The sequence below is a fragment of the Schistocerca cancellata genome, chromosome 4, assembly GCF_023864275.1.
Source record: "Schistocerca cancellata isolate TAMUIC-IGC-003103 chromosome 4, iqSchCanc2.1, whole genome shotgun sequence".
Taxonomy (NCBI): Eukaryota; Metazoa; Arthropoda; class Insecta; order Orthoptera; family Acrididae; genus Schistocerca; species Schistocerca cancellata.
In genome coordinates, this window is record NC_064629.1 from 276,336,751 (window position 1) to 276,363,260 (window position 26,510).

General features: G+C 39.0%; 1 protein-coding gene across 2 annotated transcripts in view; it reads right to left on the bottom strand.

The window, feature by feature from the left end:
• Window positions 1-20,085: 20,085 nt before the first annotated feature.
• The window catches only part of LOC126185069 (uncharacterized), a 28,077-nt gene continuing 21,652 nt past the window's right edge, over window positions 20,086-26,510 (bottom strand). For both annotated transcript variants that reach the window (XM_049927833.1, XM_049927834.1), the window contains exon 2: window positions 20,086-24,466. In XM_049927833.1, the coding sequence (XP_049783790.1) occupies window positions 20,097-20,822 (726 nt within the window). In that variant the 5' untranslated portion in view covers window positions 20,823-24,466 and the 3' untranslated portion in view covers window positions 20,086-20,096. The remainder of the gene's footprint in view (window positions 24,467-26,510) is intronic.

A 26,510-nucleotide genomic window follows, 5' to 3' on the forward strand; every position in this document is an offset into this window, starting at 1 on the left:
CATACGAGATACCGGGGCGAATACCTTTTGATATCATTCATAGCCTGTCGTTCCTCCCATGGGACGATTTGGGGTCATACACATTAGCCTTAAAGTGAGCTTTTGAATGCTTAGAGGCTGCTGGTGGCTGGCCACCAGCAAGAGAAGATGTGCCATGCTTCATTGCGTGTCATCCACCCTGATGCCACCTACTCCGACCAAGGGCCCTTCCCACAGACGCCACCCAGCCACAGCAAAGGACACTTGGCAGGATGGCCATTGCCGGGAGTCCCAATGCCCCAGGGAGATGGGCATCTGCTCCTTGGCATATGTGGGGGTTAACGGTGCAGGCATCAGTAAAGCGATCCCTGTGTTGTCAGGGGCTACAACCAACAGGGCACATGGCAGCCCCACCACAACGGACTGGCTACCGTGCTGGATATTAGGTGCCATAAAGTCTATGGTTGTCATCTCCGCAAAAAGCAACACTACACAGCACATAGTGAAAATTGCACATCCTCACCCAAGAGATGGAGAACGAGCAGGACAGCAATGCGATGATGAGAAAGCTGGCTAGAGGTCTTAATGCACAATGGACAATGGACACAATGCACCGTGTAAGGCGCCCTTCCCCAATTGGCTTACTCTGCGGAAGAATTTGGAGAGATGGAGGTCAAACCCAACAGGGGACCATCACATAAAGGCCAAAACATTTGAGACTCCTTTTAGTTGCCTCTTACGACAGGCAGGAATACCGCGGGCCTATTCTTACCCCCGAACCTGCAGGGGTCACTGCAGTGAGAAAATGTATACTGGAGAATATGAATTCTGGTCATTTATCACAAAAACAATCCCTCTTCATTGGAATGCCTATATGTGCTGTTTCAGTGGTGACTGGTTGTAGTGTTAGTGATTACATCGTGGAGGGGAATGGATGAACCATAATAAAATAAACTGCAAGTTAAAACTTACTGTCAATGTATGTAATGTTATGGAAGCAGGTATTATACACTGCTCAAAAGAATTAGGTGAACATGACTTTGGTCATATGCCATACAGCACTGAGCAATAATTGAGGATTGGGTATGTTACCAAGCTGTACCATCTTTCACAAATTAAGTACACAACAAATCGTCATCACATTCTCAATCATTTACATAAAAAGAACTGAAATGTGCAACAGGTGTCAAAAACAAAGTGCAAACAATTGTTCATCTCATCATCAGGGGTGCTTTTCATTGCTCGTCGAGAGCTTCAATAACGTGTGTGCCCTATGTGAGTGCTTATCACTGCCTGACACCTATTTGGCAAGCTCTGTATAAGTCTACAGAGGGTGCCCTGTAGTATCCATTCCCATTCTTCAATGAGAGCCCATGATCATTCTAGGAGAGTCTGTGGTGGAACAGGATGACCACAAGCATGTCTATCAAACATGTCCCATACATGTGCGATGGGGTTTAAGTTGGGACTCGCTGCCAGCCATTCCATTATTTCAATGTCCAGGCTCTGCAAGACATTACTGGCAACACCTGCCACATACACCCTTTCCTTAGAAGTAATTCAGGGCCAACACTGTAAGCAGCAGCCACCACATGGTCCAACAGGATTTGTACAATGTACTGCCTGGTGGTAAGGCAACCATGGACAATGACGAGATCCATATGGCTGTCAACACAGAAGTCTCTCCTCAGCATCAAAGAACCTTGTAAATGTGTCAGTTTCCTCGACAACATTTGCCAGGTACAACTCACCAAAAGTCTCTAAACACTATCATGTTCAATGCCTTGTGTCAGGGAATATTTGGACTCATCTGTGAGTATCACATGTCACGAGTGACAAAGTGGCCAGTTCACATGGGGATGGCAGAAATGAAGGTGAGCTGCAAGATGTTTTTAGGTACTCAAAACAAGCATCTGGGTTTTAAGGTCCTGTTCATTACAGTCTGATCAGTCACATCAGCTCCAGCGGCTCTTTTGAGATCATCTTCCAGTGCTCCGGTGGTATCCATACAACACTGCAACACAGAGATGGCTAAATATTGGTTTTCATGTAGGGTTGTAATGTGTTGGCAACCTTGTCCAACTTGCCTTATGTACTGATCTGTCTCCCTGTAGCATGTCTACATTCTGTGGATAACACACACAGTCACATGACCGAAAGTCCATCCTTTTTTAATCAAACAGACCATCCTTGCAACTTGCACTGCATTAAGATGTCACATTGCATGTGCTTGGTTGAATACAATGTCCACAAATGACAACTGTCATCTGTGTACCTCACTAGTAAACAGTGTGACACCAGTACTCACTTCCTTTTGAGGGGTCACCTGACACTGTAATGTATAACACAGCCAATAGATGGTAAATGATTTTAATTGTTGCCTATATTGAAAGAGAAGATCTCAAGCCATGCAATAAGGCCACATAAACCACCTGTCTGGAAACAGATTTAACATATCAGGCATTGATGCAAGTGTTTTCCTGTTGCATCACGAGGACACAGTAATGGGATTCTTGGTCAATGTATTTTATTTCCCAAGCCATTACTGTTCTAATGAAGTGAAGACTGTGGGGCAAAAAAAATTAAAACATGATAGTCTCTTGAATAATGCAGCCTTAAGGTAAGTAACAAATTTCTTTGAATATAATGGTTCTATGGATGTCAACTTAGCTTTCCTTACTTACTATTTACTACTTTCATCATTTTATCCACATAGCATCTTTTTAGTTTTATATTTTGAGCAACTATAAATAAAAATCTGTGAAGATAAGATTTAAAAGTTGCTCACATGTGTGACAGGGTGGATCTGTATGGAGACAATTGTGGTGTCTAGGTGGAGGACTGAAGAAAATTTAGCTTAAAAAATATATACTCTGGGAATCTGTGTGGCTAATTTTGTTAATAAATCCATCACCTAATAGCTTTAAACAACACCAACAGAACAAAAGAGTAAAGTGAGATTACACTAAAAATTTTCATTCATCTGCTAGATACAACTGATGCATGGCCTGCACAGAACATAAGAGTAAAAGTCAGTAAGGAATTTTTTGCATTTTATAGCCTATGAACTGTTCCAGTGTTCCCAGAAATGTATTGTTTAGCATCAGATACCATGCGTTTATTGGGCAGGTGAATTCCAAGGACAGTGAGGGAAAATGATGTACTATTCAACAGCGTTCTCCACTTTGGATCAATCAATACACACCAACTTCAATTTGTGATGTCTACTTAAAATGTTATAAAAATTGACTTAAAAACATATTCTGTAATAAATATATGGCTTCCTACACTTTATCGAATGCAAAATAAAGCTAGACTTCAGCAATACCAAAGTGAAAATTTGTGTCAGGACAAGGCCATTTAATGCTGCTTCATTTGGACCTCAAATAACAACAAAGCTCACCACCTGTTATCATACATACACACCATGCATTATTTGCATAAGTAGGTGTCTCTTGGTATATTCAGAATTTGTACACATTTTTCACAGTGGCCCTCACTATATAGCTTGTGGCAGTTCTGCAGGTTATCCACATGATCCAACACTTACGTAAAAAGGTCACAATGGCCAGCATAAAATACAGTGACAATCCAATAATGACCAAAGGCAGCTTCTGTAAAATTGCAATAAAAAGAACCAGTGAAGCCCCTGGTTCCTTGTGTTCAAGCATTAAAAAAAAATCTAGCCCCATGACATGTCTTATCTAAAGTGTGATAGCCTTGTCACTATCATTCCTATAACCTCACTGACCTCTTTGTAGGTAAATTAAGAATAGTGTGCCACAGTTGTAATCACTATAAGTTTATAAATGAGATGATGGTTGAAACAAACATATATTAAAGTCAAAACTACAAGTTCAAATCTGAAGGCAGGGTCACCAATGAAGCACAACACTTAGAACTGAAAGCACCTTTATTACTGACACATTGTGCAGCCAGAACAGAATTGACCCCCTGGATGCAGAAGGCAGCTACTTTCACAAATATCATATATTCCAGTGTGCTGATATTTATAAAAACGTAGAATATTCCAGAACACACATAAGATATTTAAAGAACCTACCAGACATGATAAATACTAAATAACAAATAATTGCTGGTGGTCAGGTTTGAACTTGTGACCTGCAGCATGCCAACCAATGATGCTAACCACTAGCTCAGCACATGGTACTGTTCCATCTCCTGGAGGAACAGTGACCCACTGTTTCAGTAGTTCATTGGAGTTGACTACAGCACCCTGGATCAAGAGCTTGTCAATGGTCTTTCCTGGCATACTGTCACATTCTGTGTCATATTACATCCTCTTCACTATGATGAGCATTGAGGGTAGCTCCTCCTGTCAGAGTTTTGTGATCATCAAGTGGGTATTCACTGAACAAGAAGCCCCCAAATCAATCTGCACCTCTGGACAGTTTTACGGCTTCATATGGAAGACATGAACAATGTATTTGCATTTTTGTCTTCTTGATGACTGGTCATAATCCTCAATTTCTTATGTGATGTAGGAAAACTGACAAAGAATGCAATAAGGCCCAAAGTAACGCTTTAGTAACCTTTCTGATAGTCCCACTTTCTGCACAGGTTTAAAAATCCATGCCCAAGTCTCCTGGGCTGTGTGTCAGTGGCTGGTGCTTGGTGTTATAGCATTTTCAATATTTCTCCTGGAAGTCCAGGGTGCATATTCAAACCAGCTCCCTTGTCTCTTCAGTCCTGGTTACAAGGTGCTTGACAGTCATCCTGAGTAACATCCATCTGAAACAGGAACAATGTATCTATTGTCATTCTGACTTCATGACCATGGAGTATAAAAAACAATGTGAAGCCTGTAGTGTGTTGCTTAACTGTGTCGTATGCTAATGTCACAAGGGCAATATTGTATCACAGTCTCTATGCTCAACATCGACATACATCTAGAGCATATCTGCCACTTTCATATTATAGCATTCTGTGAAGCCATTATCTGTGGATGGTAGGTAGCTGTCATCCTGTGGGCACAGGCGCCGACTCCAAGGGGCCTGAGGGGGCCCGATCCCCCTCAAACATTCGTTTGGAGGGGCTCTGCCACCGCACCACCCCCCCCCCCCCCCCCACCCCAAATAATTTAAGAAAATTATTATTTATATTATACTTTATAAAATAAAAAAATTATGTTGGAATTTTCAACTTTCCTTATTTGACGATAGTTACCTTTTAAAATACCTACAGCAATGAGTTCAATAATTATTGTGGTAGTAAGCAGGTTAACTAAAAACAAGTGGTGTGTATCATGATAAAGTGTTATGGTGCTGCAGGAACACTTAGAATTTGTGCCGGTGTGCGAACTTTCGGGTAAAGTCTGGCGGCGGTGGGCCACCGCTACGGCCGTGGTGACATCAAAAGGACTGGAGCAGAAGCACCTGGAACCCTCCGCCTCACATCACCTTGAACCTTCGAGACATTATGATGACATGCCTATATAAAGCCCACCCTGCTGTTGCAGTCATTCAGTGTGGATAGTTTCATTCAGTGCATGCTGCAGGCGTGTTTAGTGTTCCGACTTTAGTGTCTAGTGGACTATTTTATATGACTATATTTTATTCGTTTACTTTAGTCTCTTAGTGTATAGTGAATTAAGTTTGCAATGGATAAATTTGTTAACAAAAAGGCACGCTTGGAAGTTGTTGATACTACAAGTCAATCTCCGACAATTATTGTGTCATCAATTGCTTTGTCGTCTTCAGGCGAGAACCATTCACAGCCAAAACCTGGACAATCTGGTATGGGAAGATCATTTCAGAAGTCTTGGTTGATGAAATATACATGCCTAGAATGTGAAGCATCTACTGAAAAAGTTTTCTGCAAAACCTGCAAAGAAGCAGATGTTAAAAATCAATTACAATTTTCTTCAAAAGAGGAAGATGCATTTCCTTCCGTAGGGTTTTCTAACTGGAAAAAGGCTTTGGAAAAAATCCGTCTTCATGAAAATACATTTATGCATAAAGAAGGTGTTCTGAAACTAAATTCAATCACTAACCAAAGTGTGGCCTCCCAACTGAATGAACAGTTGGATAGTGAAATGAAGAAAGCCCATTTACCTTTTGAGACAACTTTTACTACCATGCAGTCTCTATGCCACCAAGGACTAGTAATTAGAGGGCACGAAGATGTAAACTCAATATTCTTTCAATTGTTGGAACTCCGAAAGAATGATACACCTGAGTTTAAAGATTAGTTAGGGTGTTCGGGGTAAAAGTGAATGTCCCATGATATTCAAAACGAGATCATTGATCTACTAGGAAGTTCTGTATTGAGAAAAGTATTGGCTTCAGTCAAGAAAACTAAACAATTTCTATTATGGTTGACAAAACAAGTGATTCTTCCATTCACAAACAAGTGTCATATTGTAGTCATACTGTCGATGATTGCTTAATCATCAACAAAGACTTTATTGGCTTATATGAGACCCCCAACACTGAATCACAAACTCTGTTTAATATTTTAAAAGATGGTTTTGCTCGTTTTTATTTGTCAATGGATAACTTAAGAGGACAGTGCTATGATGGTGCCTAGAATATGGGAGGTAAGTTCAAAGGACTAAAAAAGTTAGTTCTACATCTACATCTACATTTATACTCCGCAAGCCACCCAACGGTGTGTGGCGGAGGGCACTTTACGTGCCACTGTCATTACCTCCCTTTCCTGTTCCAGTCGCGTATGGTTCGTGGGAAAAACGACTGTCTGAAAGCCTCCGTGCGCGCTCTAATCTCTCTCTAATTTTACATTTGTGATCTCCTCGGGAGGTATAAGTAGGGGGAAGCAATATATTCGATACCTCATCCAGAAACGCACCCTCTCGGAACCTGGCGAGCAAGCTACACCACGATGCAGAACGCCTCTCTTGCAGAGTCTGCCACTTGAGTTTGTTAAACATCTCCGTAATGCTATCACGGTTACCAAATAACCCTGTGACGAAACGCGCCGCTCTTCTTTGGATCTTCTCTATCTCCTCCGTCAACCCGATCTGGTACGGATTCCACACTGATGAGCAATACTCAAGTATAGGTCAAACGAGTGTTTTGTAAGCCACCTCCTTTGTTGATGGACTACATTTTCTAAGGACTCTCCCAATGAATCTCAACCTGGTACCCGCCTTACCAACAATTAATTTTATATGATCATTCCACTTCAAATCGTTCCACACGCATACTCCCAGATATTTTACAGAAGTAACTGCTAGCAGTGTTTGTTCCGCTATCATATAATCATACAATAAAGGATCCTTCTTTCTATGTATTCTCAATACATTACATTTGTCTATGTTAAGGGTCAGTTGCCACTCCCTGCACCAAGTGCCTATCCGCTGCAGATCTTCCTGCATTTCGCTACAATTTTCTAATGCTGCAACTTCTCTGTATACTACAGCATCATCCGTGAAAAGCCGCATGGAACTTCCGACACTATCTACTAGGTCATTTATATATATATTGTGAAAAGCAATGGTCCCATAACACTCCCCTGTGGCACGCCAGAGGTTACTTTAACGTCTGTAGACGTCTCTCCATTGATAACAACATGCTGTGTTCTGTTTGCTAAAAATTCTTCAATCCAGCCACACAGCTGGTCTGATATTCCGTAGGCTCTTACTTTGTTTATCAGGCGACAGTGCGGAACTGTATCGAACGCCTTCCGGGAGTCAAGAAAAATAGCATCTACCTGGGAGCCTGTATCTGATATTTTCTGGGTCTCATGAACAAATAAAGTGAGTTGGGTCTCACACAATCGCTGTTTCCGGAATCCATGTTGATTCCTACATAGTAGATTCTGGGTTTCCAAAAACAACAGGATACTCTAGCAAAAAACATGTTCTAAAATTCTACAACAGATCGACGTCAGAGATATAGGTCTATAGTTTTGTGATTCTGCTCGACGACCCTTCTTGAAGACTGGGACTACCTGTGCTCTTTTCCAGTCATTTGGAACCTTCCGTTCCTCTAGAGACTTGTGGTACATGGCTGTTAGAAGGGGGGCAAGTTCTTTCGCGTACTCTGTGTAGAATCGAATTGGTATCCCGTCAGGTCCAGTGGACTTTCCTCTGTTGAGTGATTCCAGTTGCTTTTCTATTCCTTGGACACTTATTTCGATGTCAGCCATTTTTTCGTTTGTGTGAGTATTTAGAGAAGGAACTGCAGTGCGGTCTTCCTCTGTGAAACAGCTTTGGAAAAAGGTGTTTAGTATTTCAGCTTTACGCTTGTCATCCTCTGTTTCAATGCCTTCATCATCCCGGAGTGTCTGGATATGCTGTTTTGAGCCACTTACTGATTTAACGTAAGACCAGAACTTCCTAGGATTTTCTGTCAAGTCGATACATAGAATTTTACTTTCGAGTTAACTGAACGCTTCATGCATAGCCCTCCTTACGCTAACTTTGACATCGTTTACCTTCTGCGTTTAAACTTGGAGTGAAGCTCTCTTTGCTTTCGCAGTAGTTTCCTAACTTTGTTGTTGTACCACGGTGGGTTTTTCCTGTCCCTCACAGTTTTACTCGGCACGTACCTGTCTAAAACGCATTTTACGATTGCCTTGAACTTTTTTCATAAACACTCAACATTGTCAGTGTCGGAACAGAAATTTTCGTTTTGATCTGTTAGGTAGTCTGAAGTCTGCCTTCTATTACTCTTGCTAAACAGATAAACCTTCCTCCCTTTTTTTATATTCCTATTAACTTCCATATTCAGGGATGCTGCAATGGCCTTATGATCACTGATTCCCTGTTCTGCACTTACAGAGTCGAAAAGTTCGGGTCTGTTTGTTATCAGTAGGTCCAAGATGTTATTTCCACGAGTCGGTTCTCTGTTTAATTGCTCGAGGTAATTTTCGGATAGTGCACTCAGTATAATGTCACTCGATGCTCTGTCCCTACCAAGCATCCTAAACATCTGAGTGTCCCATTCTATATCTGGTAAATTGAAATCTCCACCTAAGACTATACCATGCTGAGAAAATTTATGTGAAATGTATTCCAAATTTTCTCTCAGTTGTTCTGCCACTAATGCTGCTGAGTCGGGAGGTCGGTAAAAGGAGCCAATTATTAACCTAGCTTCGTTGTTGAGTGTAACCTCCACCCATAATAAATCACAGAACTATCCACTTCTACTTCACTACAGGACAAACTACTACTAACAGCGACGAACACTCCACCACCGGTTGCATGCAATCTATCCTTTCTAAAAACCGTCTGTACCTTTGTAAAAATTTTGGCAGAATTTATCTCTGGCTTCAGCCAGCTTTCTGTACCTGTAGTTTTGGATATACAACCCAAAGCACATTATGTGCACTGCACTGCTCACAGTTTAGACTTGGCACTTGTAGACAGTCTCCGTCATCTTATGTCTATGAGGGATATTATGGCTTTAGCCAAGGACATAATAAACACCATAAGGGAATCCAACAAAAGGATGGGACTTTTCAGAAGCATACAATGTGAGAGCGCCAACAACCAAGCTGGTCTACAATGCCTTTGCCCGACTTTGAAGAACTTCTAGAGCTTTTTGAAACATTTTCTGCAGAGGACAAAACAGACGCCGGTTACAAATGTGCAGGCTATCTTGAGTCAGTTACAATTCAAGATTTCTTTCTTTTTACATCTTTATTGCCATGCAATGAACCCAGTAGAGGATTTCAATGAAAAAATTCAATGCCCTTATCTAAGTGTTGCTGATCTGGAAAAAAATGTACGAGGGCTTGATTTGTATATTGAATGGAAGGTGTGACAGTTTTGAACACTTTTGGGAATTGTGTTTAAATTAAAGCCTTCACAAGTTGTTGATCCTTCACTTCCTCTGAATCAAAGTGTACCAAAGAAGTATGAAAACAACGATGCCAGCTCATCGCACACTTTGAAAACCCCAAAGGAATACTACAAAGCTATTTACATTGAAGTTTGTGAAACGGTGCAATCTTGCATTACTGAGCAGTTTGCTTCACCTGGACTCACAGGTCATAGCAGTTGTACAGGAGTGCTTGATTTTAGTAAACAGAGGTGAAACAAATTTGTAAAAAATCAACTGAGTTTTCCAAAAATGACCTAGAGATTGAGAGACTGTGCTTACACTTGAACACGTTAGTTGATATTGCTAATAAAAAAAAAAAAAAACATGTGCGATGTAAGGAAGTACATTACACAAGAGCCTGCAGTTGGAGAAATGTTATGTGAAGTAGTGAAGTGCATCAAGCTTCTCCAAGTAGTTCCAGTCACGACAGCAACAGCAGAACGGTCATTTAACACCCTTAGACATCTGAAGTCATGTCTCTGATCAACAATGGGACAGAAGGGATTGAACAACTTGGCTGTTCTTCATGCCCACCACGATGTTTTGGATGAATTGGATATCCGACCAGTCATGAACGACTTCATATTAAATAACCCACTCAGACAGGCGACATTTGTAGCTTTTTAAAGGCACTCTAGTCCTAATAATGGCATTTAGAACAATATTAAAAATCTTTATAAAATAGAGAATTAAGTACATACATAACATTAAATTTTCAGTTTCGAAATATTAGTACTAGTTTAATACTGTATTACTGTAGTACTGTATTAGTTATTTTCAAATACTTAAATATTTTTAGGGTGTAAGACCCAATTATTAGGCATATTGTATTAACTTTAATATATTTAATAAAGCATTAACTTTGAGATATTGTTTTTATTTAATGAACACTGGGCCTTATTCAAAGTAAGCTTAAATTAGCTATTTCATTTATTAATCAAAGTGCTATTACTCTGCAACAGCAATATTTTAGGTTTTATTCTTTTAATGATAGGTTAGGATTTATTTACATATAATTTCAGTCTTTTCAGAGCTATATATTCACTACTCTGTAATAGTCTATAAGGATGATGATTACTGTAAATTAAATTAGCTTTTTATGAAAATATCATGCGTGTTTATGTTTTGTTTCTTTTTCGAAGCCAAAAAATGTGTTAGGCTTGTCGAGTTCCCCCCGGAGTGCAGAGTTATCGATAGTCCAGTTTTCAGGGTTCTAATGTTGATCATATGACTAAAATGCTTAAAAAGCTTTAAAGCTCACTATTTTCCATCTAACATTTAGAAAATTTCCTGGGGGCAAGATCCCTAGTATAAGTCAGCACCCCTGCCTGTGGGTAATGTTGCAATATGAACTTACCTCTGATACTAGCCTCACAATCAGAGATCATCACACGGTGTGCTCCATGTTCCTCAAAAATTTGTTCTACAAGGAACTTCTGGAGTTCAAGAAGTGAGCACAGCTTTGATGGTAGCACAGCAGGTGAAGTAATCAATGCTGACTTATCTATTGATTCCCATTTGTTGACTTCAGTGACCTCCCCACAAGGTCAATTCCGATTTAGTGAAATGGTACTGCTGCAGGTGCGAGTGGTACCAGATGCCTCAAAGGTAATTGTGGCATGTGCTTCCATCATTCACGTTCCTTGTAGTGGCTCACATAATGTCTAAAAGATCAGCAGATACCAGGCTTGCGATATATGTGTCTGATTCTGTCTAGAATCTTCATGAATCCCAGGTGACTCAATGGAACTTTGTGGACAAACATCAGGATAGCTGGCCATAGATAAGCAGGGATGATGAGCAACCATTTTTCTCCCTATTGGATCATAGTACCTCTTATACAATGTTCCATTTATTGATGGAATTCTCCTTTTGTTGGTTCATTATTCTTCAAGGTTGCTATGGTTATCAGCAGTGCTGGCTCTTTCTTCTGTCGAGAAGCAATTTCCAATTTCATTTAATGCAATGATGACTGAGATTTCATCCATGCTACTGTGCTCCACCAAAGAAAGGGAGTTGGCACATCTGTGTTTGGATCCACTTTTGTATGCCTCAGTGTCCCTCTTGCCAGACAACTCAACTAATTGTCCAGCCTAGGCAGCGAGCATTGCAATGGTGGTCAGACATGATATTGAATGGTTTTCCAAATAAAAATTTTTCTTTGTTTACTGTATTTTTTGCATGGAGCCACTAACTGATGACTTTTATAAATGTCATCACAATTTATTTTTTTTTTTTTTTGCAAGTTTCGTGCAAACAGTGAGTAAGTACATTTTATACATGCATACATGATTACATATACACGATACAAATATCAGTGTACTTACTAACACCACAGAATTGGGTGTTATGTCATAATTACTACAAATATGTTTATTGTGAATACTTTCATAATACCTTATTTATTAGACATTACAGTGTGGTTTTGAAGATTGTTGTCGCAGTTTGCAGCATATGTTCTGTGTTTTTCTGTTGCGATTTTTCTGAGCACACATCATGTCATCTGCAACTGTGTGAGCAGCCGTTGGTAAACAAATATAAAAACGTGAACTTACGTATATCAGTGTTATACAATTGGGATTGCAGTAGTGTTGTGGATACAGTTTTCGTGGGTACTAGGCTGTTACTTAGTTTCAGGTGTACTCATGTTTGTTGGATGGCTTGCAGCTGCTTTAATACACAGGAAAAAAAAGAAGTGTTTTGCATCAAGCTGGATCATAATTCCCATATTGTTGTTTTTGCATGTGAACATGGACCAAATGGTAGAGCTCCAAGATAAAATTATTGTTTATTAGGGTATTATTAAAATGTAAGATAAACCACCTATTGACAATGTGAAAACACTAAAATTTGTGCATTTTGAAGGTCAAGCCTTCAGCATCAGAAAGCTGTACATCTACATCTACATCTATACTCCACAAGCCACTGTACGGTGCATGGTGGAGGGTTCCCTATACCACTACTAGTCATTTCCTGTCCTTTTCCCCTTGCAAACAGAGTGAGGGACAAACGACTGTCTATATGCCTCTGTACGTTATCTTTATGGTCCTTGCGCGCAATGTATGTTGGCGGCAGTGGAATTGTTCAGCAGTCAGCTTCAAATGCCAATTCTCTAATTTTTTTTTAATAGTGTTTTGCGAAAAGAATGTCACCTTCTCTCCAAGGGTTCCCATTTGAGTTCCCAAATCATCTCTGTAAAACTTATGTGTTGTTTGAGCCCACTGCTAAAATATCCTAGCAGCCTGCCTTGGAATTGCTTCAACGTCTTCCCTCGATTTGATCTGGTATGGATCGCAAACACTCAAACAGTACTCAAGAACAGGTTGCACCAGTGTTCTATATGCAGTCTCCTTACAGAGAAAATTCCTATAACTCTCTCAATAAACTGAAGTCAACCATTCACATTCCCTATTACAGTTCTCACATGCTCACTCCACCTCACATCACTTTGCAATGTTAGGCCCAGATATTTATACGATGTGACTGTGTGAAGCAGGACATTAGTAATACCATATCTGAACATTACAGGTTTATTCTTCCAACTCATCTGCATCCAATTACATTTCTCCACATTTAGGGCTAGCTGTCATTCATCACACAAACTGGAAATTTTTTCTAAGTTTTCTTGTATCTTCCTACAGTCCTATCACACTTCCCTGGGGCTCTCTTGATTATACCATTGTCTCTGACAAACTCTCGCTATCAAGGACAACATACTGGGTTCTATTATTTAAGAAGTCTTTGAGCCACTCACATACCTGTGAACTTATTCCTTTTTAACAGCTTACAATGGCGTACCATGTCAAATGCTTTCTGGGAATCTAGAAATATGGGATAAGCCTGTTGCCCTCCATCCATAGTTCACAATATATTATGTGAGAAAAGGGTAAGCTGAGTTTCGCACAAGTGATACTTTCCAAAACCATGGAAGAAGTTCTAAAAGGGACCAAAACATAAACAAAACCAATAAAAATAAAATAATGTGGCTACTTTCCTTACAGCCATCTCTTCTTAAGATGTGCACCCATATAACCATCAACTGATAAAACAGACTAAAATTTAATGGCATATGTTGCCTTAGGTCTCACAGTGATAACCACAAGTCTGCTTACTCTCAGACTGGCTACATCAAACATTTTATAGTCACGAAATATTACAATATACTGACACCTACTGCACTTTAAAATGGTCTGTAAGGCTGAAGTTGGCCAGTCGTGCAAGACTTAATACAGTGAATCCTAGTCAACAACATCCAAGGTGAAAACCTTCAAAATGTCTTAACAAATGCAGGGTCATTATAATTAAAGTTAAACTTTCAAAACGCTGGTCAGAATGATGTCAAATTGCAATGGAATATTATCGGAGAAAGGCGAAAACGTATTGGGGGGGGGGGGGGGGAGGAGTGTGAAAATTTAGCAATAGATGGTGCTGTATGTGTCAGAATATGTAAATTAAAACACCTGTTATGCGCACGACCTATTGAAGTTTGTATAAACATGCCGGGTACATGGCTTTTCCTCCTTTCGCATATGTGATGTTTGCCAAGACTGTCTCAACACAGGATCACACTGCTTGTAAAGCTGTATTACAGGAATGGTGACTGTGCACACATCACTCTGCAGAAGTTTCGGACACTGAAGAGTTTGAAAAAAGGCGTGCAGGAGGAGACAAGTGGTGGTGTGCAAACGTGTAGTGCATGGAGAATGACCCGAACATTGGCCATACCCATGGGCACAGTGCAAAAAATCCTACAAAACACCCTTCTTTGATATCCATTCAAAATTACCCATGTGCATGAATTGCTTCCTGTTGACCTGCCAGCAAGAGAGACCTTTGCTTTAGAATTTCTTGCTTGTATGGAAGTAGACAAAAATTGGCTGTGGAAGATTTTGTGGACAGGTGAAGCCTGCTTCCATCTGACAGGATATGTCAATTCACAGTATTGTCAAATTTGGGCAATGGAAAATCCATACACAAATCAACCAGTACCATTTCATCCTGAAAAAGTCACTGTATGGTGTGGGTTTATGGCATCATTATCATAGGGCCATAGTTTTTTGAAGAGACAGGTGCTTCCAGTCCTGTTACCTGCACCATCTCTGGTAAGGGCTATTAGTGTCTTTTGCGCAACCACATCTCTCCAGCTCTCCAATAGCATGGATGTGTGGATGGGACCATTTTTATGCAAGATGGCGCACCTCTGCACACTGCAAATCCATCTAAGTAGCTGTTGAATCACCATTTCAGAAATGCTATAGTTATCAGCTGCCATTTCCATACAGCCTGGCCATCCCGATCACCTGATCTTAATTCGTGTGACTTCTCGCTGTGGTGCTATCTGGAAGATGTTGTGTTCAGTGTTCCAACTGCAAACTTAGCTGCATTGAAGGTGCACATTGCGCAACATATTCTAATTGTGACCCGGGAAACACTTCGCTCAGTTGTGGAACATGCTGTTTCTCGAGTTCAGCTTGACGCAGAAAATGGTGGACAGCATACTGAACACGTTTTGCACCAATCACATGGAAATTAATAATCTGATTTTATTTTGATTGATGCTTTTTATGTGGTTTTTGGCCTCAGGACAATTAAAATTGATTTTTCCCATCTGATGTGATATGACCTTGCTGTGGTGGATGGGCTTCCGTAACCAACAGTATCACACCTGTACACCCATGCACACTGAGTAGTACAGTTTGTTTAATGTCAAACGTACACCTTACGCATTGCTGTAAGATTCATTTGTCATAGCCACTATTAAATTATGATTCTTACAGTGCCACCTATTGCTACATTTTGTTATTATTTACTTTTCTTCTGTCATACGTTTTCCTCCTCCTCCGGTAATATTCCATTGCAATTTGATGTCATTCTAACCAGTGGTGTTATTTCTACAGCAGTTTGAAAGTTTAATTATAATCATCCTGTACATGGCCATGGTACACCACATGAGGAAAATGATGATAATGGTGTTAATATTAAAAATGTTACTATCTGTAGTATACATTACAAAGGCCAAATTACTGAAACTTCACAGAAGAAAATTCTAAAGCCAACTGCAGTGCTTACACTGCACCTTATTTGAGAATTAAATGAATGAACTTGAAACCGAATTATAACAGAGATAAAAATCAGCATTTAATAGTAGAAAATAATATTCTCAGAACAAACAACAAATTATTACCTCATGCACTAAGTAGACAGAGGAAACAGTACCAAAAGCCTTCAGTATCAACACAGTGCTAAACTCACGACTACTGTACAACAGATTTTATAAATGGCCTTTGCAAATACACAAATTAAATGTCTCATCAGATAAGAAGAGTGTCAACTGGTGTTAGGAAGATATAAGCAAAGCCTTCCTTTTGCACTCCTTGTCCAGGAAAACACATTTATATAATAACCATAATGGGTATCCATTAATGGAAATTTCTATGTTAAAAAGATGGGTAGTTAATTCTTTTTGCTGTCAACCTAGCATAATTATTGATATGTTGCACCTAATGAGCAAGCAAACATCAAGTTTGCGTGAAACAGAGAAGCTGTATGTATTGAAACTACTTAAGTAATATAATACAGTATGTTTTTTCTGGACTGCAAGTGTTTTTCAGAGACTAGAGTATCATCAGGAGTGCCCCCGGGGTATGTGATAGGACTGTGCATGTCCTCTATATGCTCTACACCAATGATCTGATGTATGGGGTAAGCAGCAATATGTGGCTGTTCACTGATGCTGCTGCTGCAGTGTACAGGAACGCAACATCATTTACTGACTGTAGGGGGATACACGAGACATAGACAAAATTTCTAGTTCGTGTGATGAATGGCAGCTTGCTCTAAATGTAAAAAAGAAACGAAAAAAAATGTGAGCTAATGCAAATGAATAGGAAAAAGAACCATGTGATGTTTGCATGCAGTATTGGTGGTATGCTGCTTGCCACAGTCATAAAGATTAAGTGCAAAGGTATAATATTGCAAACCAGTATGAGATGGAATGAGCACATAAGGTTAATAGCAGAGAAGGCAAATGGTAGGCATCGATTTATTGGGAGAATCTTAGGAATGTGTAGCTCATCTATGAAGGAGATCACATATAGAACTGGTGCAACACATTCTTGAGTATTGCTCAAGTGTCTAGGATGTTCAACAGATTTTATTAAAGGAAGATATTGAAGAAACTCACTGGTGCACTGCTATATTTGTTATTGGCAGATAAGATCAACACACAAGTATTACAGAGATGCTTCATGAACTCAAATGGAAATCCCTGGGTAGAAAATGACACTTTTCCTGAAACACTACTAGAAAATTTAGAGAACCAGCATTTGCGGCTTACTGCAGAACAAGTCTTCTGCATTCATTTTGCATATGGACTGTGAAAATGTAAGAAAAACTGTGGCTCACTGGGAGGCATATAGACAGTCAAAATAAATTATTGTAGCTTCGTCATAAGTTATATTCAGAAGAACATATTTTTTATTTCTTGATGGTGACTAGTTTTGGGCGCCTGTGACCATTTTCAAACTATCCGTGCCATAAGTGTGACAAGCACAGATGATAGCCAATATACAGAAACTGCCCCTGTAGAATCAACTAGGTTGCTCTTCACCTGCAACATGCTGCAAGTTCATATATAGATAGTTCATTTTTCCTCGGTCCATTTGTAAGTGGAACAGAAAAGTGGATTTATTAGTACTAGTACAAAGTACCCTCCACCATGCACAGTATGATGGCTTGCAGAGTCTGCGTGTAGACTTGGTTAAAATGAATGTGGACAAGTGTATATGCTATGACCAAGAAACCGACACCATATACAGACCACAACACAGGTTGATATGGCATCTGGTTTACAAGAGGTCTTCAAAAAGTAAGGTGGCTTTGTATATTTATGTATTCATCAATATTCATGTTTTCTCCTTGAAAGTAATCCCCATCAGATACAATACACTTGTGCCAACTCTTCTTCCAATCCTCGAAGCAATTCTCGTAAGCACTTTTTGGTACAGCCTTGAGTACTTCCAGCGATACAGTTTTTATTTCCTCGAATGTTGAAAATCTTCAGCCTTTCATAGGTCTCTTCAGTTTTGGTAACATGAAAAAGTTGCAGGGGCCAAATCTGGTGATTATGGTGGCTGAGGCATGATTTTTGTGTTGTTTTTGGCCAACAAATCTCTCACAAGCAAAGATGAATGAGCAGGTGCACTGTCATGATGCAAAAGCCATGAATTGCTTTTCCACAACTCTGAACTGTCTTGTGTATTGCTTCTCATATATGGTGCATAACATCAAGGTAATACTCCTTGTTGACCATACAACCTCGAGGCAAAAATTCATGACTCACTAGGTCACGGTAATTGAACAAAACAGTGAGCAAAACTTTGAAATTTGATTGAACTTTGCTTTTTTTTTTTTTTTTTTTTTTTTTTTTTTTTGTCTTGGCTCTCCAGGATGCTTCCATTAGGACAACTGGGCTTTGGTTTCAACATCTTAACTGTATACCCATGTTTCATCACCAGTTATGACCCTTTTGAGTAAATCAAGATCATCACTGACATCATTCAAGAGCTTCTGAGTGACGCTCATGCAATGGTTTTTCTAATCCAAATTGAGACGTTTTGGAACAAACTTTGCCGACACGTGTCATGCTCAAAACAGACTGGGGAAAAAAAAAAAAAAAAAAAGCATGACACGAGCCAACTGATATGCCAACTTCCTCCATAACTTCTCTTATGGTAATTTGACAGTTTTAAAAAACAATTTTCTTCACAGCTTCGATGTTATCATATGTCGTTAATGTGCTGGAGCATCCAGAGTAAGGTTCGTCATTGGCATTTTCTCGGCCATCTTGGAAGAGCTTGTACCACTTGTAAACTTTTTTTTTTTTAGAGTAGACTCGCTGTATGCCATTGTCAACATTTCAAGTGTTTCAGAGCACTGGATTCCATTTTTCACACAAAATTTAACGCTAATTCTTTGCTCCATTTTTTTATAATAATCAAAAATCACCGAGCACACTAAAACTTGTCTAACCTTTCTATCTGTTAAAAATAAACAAAACATGCTGTACACTCTAAACTGTGAAAATATATTTGGGACGTGTACCAGCATAACAAAAAAAAAAAGACTGATAATCAAATGTATGTTGCCCGTGCAACTTGGAAAGTCACCTTACTTTTTGAACAGTCCTTGTATATGGAAACTAGAAGAAACCTGTGCTATATAATTTTGATATTATGAAAGCTCTATATTTTCTGTTTAGTATTGTCACAGAGAGACAAAAAATTGGATTTGTTGTAGTTGGTTGGTTTCTTTTGGGGGTGGAGGGGGAGGAGTAGGGTTGAAAACGGGAACTGTGGAAGGAATTCCACATTGACTGCACAAACATGTGCTTCAGCACTTAAAATGATGAAACAAAACATACTCAGTTATTGTTGAAAGATAGTGCTAAACTTATAAATAACCCAGTCCCAAGTCTATGTAAACATCATGGTAATCAACTAACATAAAACTTGTTTCTTCACAATTTGTGTCTAGAAATAGAAACAAACGCTGTTCAGTTTTGGAACTAAGGCTCCAGACAGGCAGTACCAATATTGACTGTTGTAGAAACCAGAAGTTAAATAGTTGTACTGATCTTCAAATTTCTTGCAGTTGTAGTTGTAGTTAATGGCTCAGCTCATTGTCATGTAACATAAATGGGGTATGTTCTCTGCAAAAGGCCAGGGATTGATACATTTCTGAACAAAGCACTTCTCCCTGTAATTGATGGTTCAGTGTTATGCATTTAAGAAACATGAAACACTTTTAGGACAACTTATACATATTTCACAACAATCAAAAATTAAGATACTTTTGAATATGAACATTTCCATATATCTTCAAATTTTTACAAAACAGTATTACAAAGGTACAATGGAGACAAGCCCCAGACTTGCATCCCCCATGAACTTTTCTCACAGGCTCTAATAAGTGTACCACAAAGGTCTGTATCTACCCTGCCTAAAATCAAAATAGCGCTGTGCACATCGTATACCGTTCAGCATAAATGCAAATTCCCTATACGCTTCCCTAAACTGATTAATTAACTGTTGCAAATTTGGTTTGTAAAACCACAATTCTTCAAGTACAATTACAGCAGCTGCATAGTTTATTTTATTGCCATAAAACGTAAGTGCTAAATCGTCGATACGCTGCTGCGTAGTTGGTACCAGGAAGGCGAGGCGCAGGTCATCAGGATAGTTACGGATGTGCTCCCAATTGGCATAAAAAAATTCCAACGCAGACATTAGCTGTAACAACAATCTTTATTCAGAACGTGACCGTTCCCTTTCTTTTACAAAATGTCATATAAACTCTATTACGTACAATAAAGGTTACATATTTAACTTCACTTTGTACAACGTCCGATTTATCGGGTTCGTCGCCAGCAACTTGTACACCTATATAAAAAGGATTTACTCCTTGGAATAGTTTGTTTTTACATTTACATTGATTTTCTAAATCTACCCATGATTTTACTTTTCCAATTTCGGCACTGGTTTCTGGTTTACAATATGTTACAAACTTAAATGCATTACGCCTACTATACTTTCTCCATGGTACACCAGACGATTTGTCGGGTTTCAAGCTAAATGGCCCCAATTTATTAGTACAAGCTATTCTAACTTTTTCTAATGCGCCCTGATCTTCATAGAATTTTTTATTAGCTCTGTCATCTAGTGTTAGTCGCTCTACCCTTACATTAATTCTATATACATATGTCACGATTTTATTAATAATGACAGCATTATATTTGTTAGCAAAAAACTTAAACTCATCGGTTATGTCATAGTGCTTAAAAGTAGTGAAATTTTGGGCATTCTCGTCATATTTTTCAATAGTTGCCATTTTTCCATATTCGAATCTAGCTGCGTCCACTTGTGTATATTCAGTACGCCACTTGCACATTCGTCCAAAATACGGCCTAGTCAGAGTGTTCCGTCGGCGAATCCATCGCCTCGGACGTGCACGGCGAAACCGGTTCGTCATCTTCATCCGACGATATGCAAATGGTCTCCGCCTCGGCTTCCACGTCCGACGTGGCCGACGCCATCTCCTCCTTCATATTTAAACAATGAATAATATGGCAATCGGCATGCACTACATGTAATCGTGAAATCAATGCTTCATCACCGACATTAAATTCATTTGACACAAATAGACAAGTCCCCTATGTTTAATAGTCATTCCAGGCTTGTTTTTCACATTGACAGTGACAGGGCGACCTTCAACAATTCGTTTCAAAATAGAAGCAAATGGACGCCAATGAAGCCAATCAAATTCTTCGAACAGTATAACATGATGTATATGTCCATCATACCCGCCAAATCCGAATTCGGAACAAAATGGCATATAAACATGTTGCTTGCGAGACAGCACTTTTTCAACTAAGGTGGATTTGCCAATATTCGTGCCTCCATACAAATACAATTGCTTCTTACGTACCATTTTGGACCGAAAGGCCTCATTATACCAGCGGACCACGCGGCCCGCCCAACCATTGTACGTGAGATGGCACTCGGTTAGGCAACGTGCAACACACTTCTTGTTCTGAAAGGATTCAAAATACTTCTCAATAAAACGTACACGGGACCAATTGTTAACAAGAAATGAATCTGTATAATCGATATATTCCGTACGTTCGGCCCATCGCCTTAATCTGACATTGAACGATAATGCTGACTCATTAACATTACATATTGGTTGTGCATCACACTTCGTGATATAGATAAGGGCATTTCTCCTACTCCTGCATTTCTGTACATCTGGTTTCATAAGATAATTAACACTTTCAGAGAAACTTAAAATGTAAAGAAATGGATTTTCAAAATACTGTATGTGGCAAATGAAATATCAATTGATAGTCACCAGGTATCATAAAAGTCCCAAGAGCATCCATATTGAAAATGAGCTATGCAAATTTCAAAGAAACAGCATCAGAAAAAGAACAGTATTAAGATGTCTATTTAACACAGCTGTATCATCATCTACTACTGAACAGATACCACAAAGGCATATATTCATCTCAAACTCAACCTGTGCTCTAAACTTACTACTCACTACCTGACAGTTTATTGAAGGGATTGACAGCATATTCGTGACTGCATCAGCTCTTTTCCAACTCTATATCAGAGGCAATTTCTTTTGCAATTGCCAGAAGAAAACTACAGTACAGAATTCTTCAAGTTGGTTAACAATACTTTTTTACATTATGAACTTCAGGAAACTTTATGGCAAATAACCTATTTCAGGTGTTTTAGGGTTGTGTATACACACACACAAGAGGAAGTTCTTCGCACATCTACTTTATCTGAAGAAATGAGAGTAGGAAAGAAAAAACTTGATTTCCTTTTCAAAGAGGATTACTCACCTTAATACAGTCATACCTTGGTTGCTTTTCTGATTTAAAACATAGTTACAATTTGATGTATTGGCCTCCAGGTTCAACAAGGATATCGTCAACTGGACTTACATGGAAAAAAAGTAGTTTTCAAACCTACTTCCTTTCCACGTAAGACCAGTTGATGATATCTACAGCACCTGCCCAAAAAGTTCTGAGACAGATTTTATTCCTTGTGTATAAGCATCATCAATGCAGTAACTACACTGACAACTTGAACTAACAACCGTAAATAACAGATGTGCATTTGATCAGTCAGTCATGAGCATGCAGCATTAAGTAGTGCACACTTGGTCACAGTCAGTCAGTGTTGTTGCATCACAAATTGTAATGGGGAAAGTTTTTAAGACATTTTCAAGACTGTTTTGAAGGACAGAAAAGAGTGTGCAAAGTTGTCCCACACACTGACTCCCAAAAAAAACTGATGACACATGGCTGCATGCCTTCATTTGATTGAAATGCAAGACACAGACAATTCTTTTCTGGAAAAAATCATCATGAATGATGAGAGTTGGTGTTATCAATATGGACTTACCACAAAGTGGCAAAATATAGAAATTCAATGAAGGGTCAAGTGCTGCAACCTACATTCACACCAATGTGATATGACTTAAACAACATCCCAAAGAAGGACCTTTCTGACTGTTTCACACAAGTTTATATGACCATTCTGTGCATTATCCTTGAGTGGAGGAAGGCCATGTAGAATACCTGAAGCATTTAAACTACCACCTTAACATTTCTCTATTTTTTATTAACTTAGTCTCAAAACTTTTTGGACTGATTTGGTGTGACAGTGCTGTACCAGTGGAGTTCAGAAGCTGGCTGTGTATCATTATTATGAACAAAAGTATTGCTAACATTCAGTTACACAATTCTTCACCAGTTGCAATGGAAACTAATATAAACAAACTGCCTTTCAATCTGTTCACGACCTGATGAAGCACTGTCAGTGATAGAACGTGAACAACAAATGGGAACGTTACCTTACATAATTTATCTATGTCACCTTTAATAGAGGCTTCACAGTGTTTGCTACATCTCTGTTGCACCACAGGATACATTCATTCCAAATACATCTTCATAGCAAAATCACTTGGACATCCTAGGGGCAAGATGATGGTTGTGTCCCTAAAACCTCTGGGTGGATTGAGAAACTACCTCATGATAGCTTAATCATCCCTTCAGATAACTGATATGAAGTTGTTAAGCAGTTAGAGGTGTTACTTTTAATTTTTGCAGCAGCAGTCTTTGAAAATATGCCGAAGTCATCAAAAACCTGATGAGACTTTTACAGAAGGCCAATAGAAGACATCTCTGCATGAAGTCAGGATAACTTTTGGGAACCTGTGAAGCATCAACAACACTTGTAAAACATTATGACAGTTCAATCTTTTATTCTCATTGTTTACAAGTAGTCATTCTTTCACACCAGCCTCAGTTGTTGCTCCTTCAGCTGTGTGTTGGATTCTAGCTGACATTCGTTGAGTCAGCTCAGAGGATGCACATCGAGGCAGGGTTTAGCAATCTCAGTGCCACAGAAGGTTGCCAGCAAATACAAGGGGGGGTCGAAAAGTTTCTAGCCTAACACATAAAAAATGACAGAAATTTCATAATACCAATTTAATTTTCAATATAATACCTGTGTACACTAATACACTTGCGGGCATGCTCAGATAACTTCTGAAACCCATTCAAATAAAAGGTATTCTATTTCGAATCCAACCAAGCTTTTCACAGCATCAATCACTGCATCATTATTTTCAAATCATTGTCCTTTGAGATCAAGTGCCAAGAGATGAATGGTGGTCACTTTCAACATGTGCTGTAGTCAGATTAGTACTGTATTTCCTCTACTTTGCTGTGTTTCTTTATAGCCTGCAACTTTGTTCTCCAGGCCACTTTTATTTGCCCCACTCTGTATTTCTGTTAACTGTTGCAACTGAGACCTCCATTTCTCATACTAGCGTTTTAATTCATGATACTCATTCTGCATCTCTTCCAATAATCCTCCTTTCCCTGCTTCTTTCTGTAATGCTGTGAACCATTCCTGTAGTCTTCATACGTCATTCCTTACTTCCCAAATACTGAATGTAAATGGGACTATCCATCTGTGACTTGGTAGTTGATCAACTGACAGCTCAGCAAGTAAAATTCCATTGTACAGAGGCTGATTCCGTATCACATCTCTTCTGCAATAGCACGGTAGTACTCTACTTGAAATACCTTGGTATGCCACCTGAAATAAAAGGAAATGCTGTTAATTCCTTCCCTCCTTTTTACAAGCAACTAAATACAGAACATGACAAGTAAAGAAAATTAAGACTAACCTAAGTAACTAACAAATACCGTATGTGCATTTTACATCAAATAATACTATTTCCTAGATCTAGGTGCATGAAGTACATTTCCATGATGTTTGTTTTTCCTTGATAACTTATTTTTCTGCAGGGGTTGAATGAATCTATGGCAATGCGTCAATCTCACCTCTAAATAATTAGACTCTGCTTACATGGACTATAGCAGTTCTAGTCGATAACTGTAATTTTACTTTAACTGGCAAAGTCATTTCAGTAACTTGGTAAGGTCCATGATATTTCATTAAAAACTTTTTTCTTTCGCCTTTAGGGGATACAGATTAGCCAGTAATACCCACTGCATTTATTTATTTACATGTAGGGCCAAATTGAGGAGCAAATCTCCAATGTCATGGGACATGTCAGTGCATGAAATTACAATATACAAGTAATAAAAGATAAAAATAAAATGTTTATGAACTGAGAAAAAGTCAAGCCATTAGTTTAAGTAAACGCAGTCAACAATATAACATAAGAATCAGCTTAATTTTTCGTGTAACTCCTCAACAGAATAGAAGGAAACTCTTCAGTTTTGATTTGAAAGCATGTGGATTACTGTTAAGATTTTTTAATTCTTGTGGTAGTTTATTGAAAATGGATGCAGCAGTATACTGCACACCTTTCTGCACAAGAGTTAAGGAAATCTGATCCAAATGCAGGTTGGATTTCTGCCAAGTATTAACTGAGTAAAAGCTGCTTATTCTTGGGAATAAGCTGATATTGTTATCAAGAAATAACATTAAAGAATACATGTATTATATGCCAATACATACGTTATATGCCAACTAGTTCCACAGATGACAAAGAGATTGATGAAATGTATGATGAGATAAAAGAAATTAGTCAGATAGTGAAGGGAGACGAAAATTTAGTAGTCGCGGGTGACTGGAATTCGATAGTAGGAAAAGGAAGAGAAGGAAACGTAGTAGGTGAATATGGAATGGGGGTAAGGAATGAAAGAGGAAGCCACCTGGTAGAATTTTGCACAGAGCATAACTTGATCATAGCTAACACTTGGTTCAACATTCTGAAAGAAGGTAGTATGCATGGAAGAAGCCTGGAGATATTGGAAGGTTTCAGATAGATTATATAATGGTAAGACAGATTTAGGAACCAGGTTTCAAATTGTAAGACATTTCCAGGGTCAGATGTGGACTCTGACCACAATCTATTGGTTATGAATTGTAGATTAAAACTGAAGAAACTGCAAAAAGATGGGAATTTAAGGAGATGGGACCTGGATAAACTGACAGAACCAGACGTTGTAGAGAGTTTTAGGGAGATCATTAGGGAACGATTGACAAGAATGGGGGAAAGAAACACAGTAGAAGAAGAATGGGTAGCTTTGAGAGATGAAATAGTGAAGGCAGCAGAGGATAAAGTAGGTAAAAAGACAAGGGCTAATAGAAATCCTTGGGTAACAGAAGAGATATTGAATTTAATTGATGTAAGGAGAAAATACAAAAGTGCAGTAAATGAAGCAGGCAAAAAGGAATACAAACGTTCAAAAAATGAGATCGACAGGAAGTGCAAAATGGCTAAGCAGGGATGGCTAGAGGACAAATGTAAGGATGTAGAGGCTTATCTCACTAGGGGTAAGATAGATACTGCCTACAGGAAAATTAAAGAGACCTTTGGAGAAAAGAGAACCACTTGCATGAATATCAAGAGCTCTGATGGAAACCCAGTTCTAAGCAAAGAAGGGAAAGCAGAAAAGGTGGAAGGAGTATATAGAGGGTCTATACAAGGGCGATATTCTTGAGGACAATATTATGGAAATGGAAGAGGATGTAGATGAAACAGGAGATAAGATACTGCGTGAAGAGCTTGACATAACACTGAAAGATATAAGTCGAAACAAGGCTCCAGGAGTAGACAACATTCTGTTAGAACTACTGATAGCTTGGGAGAGCCAGCCCTGACAAA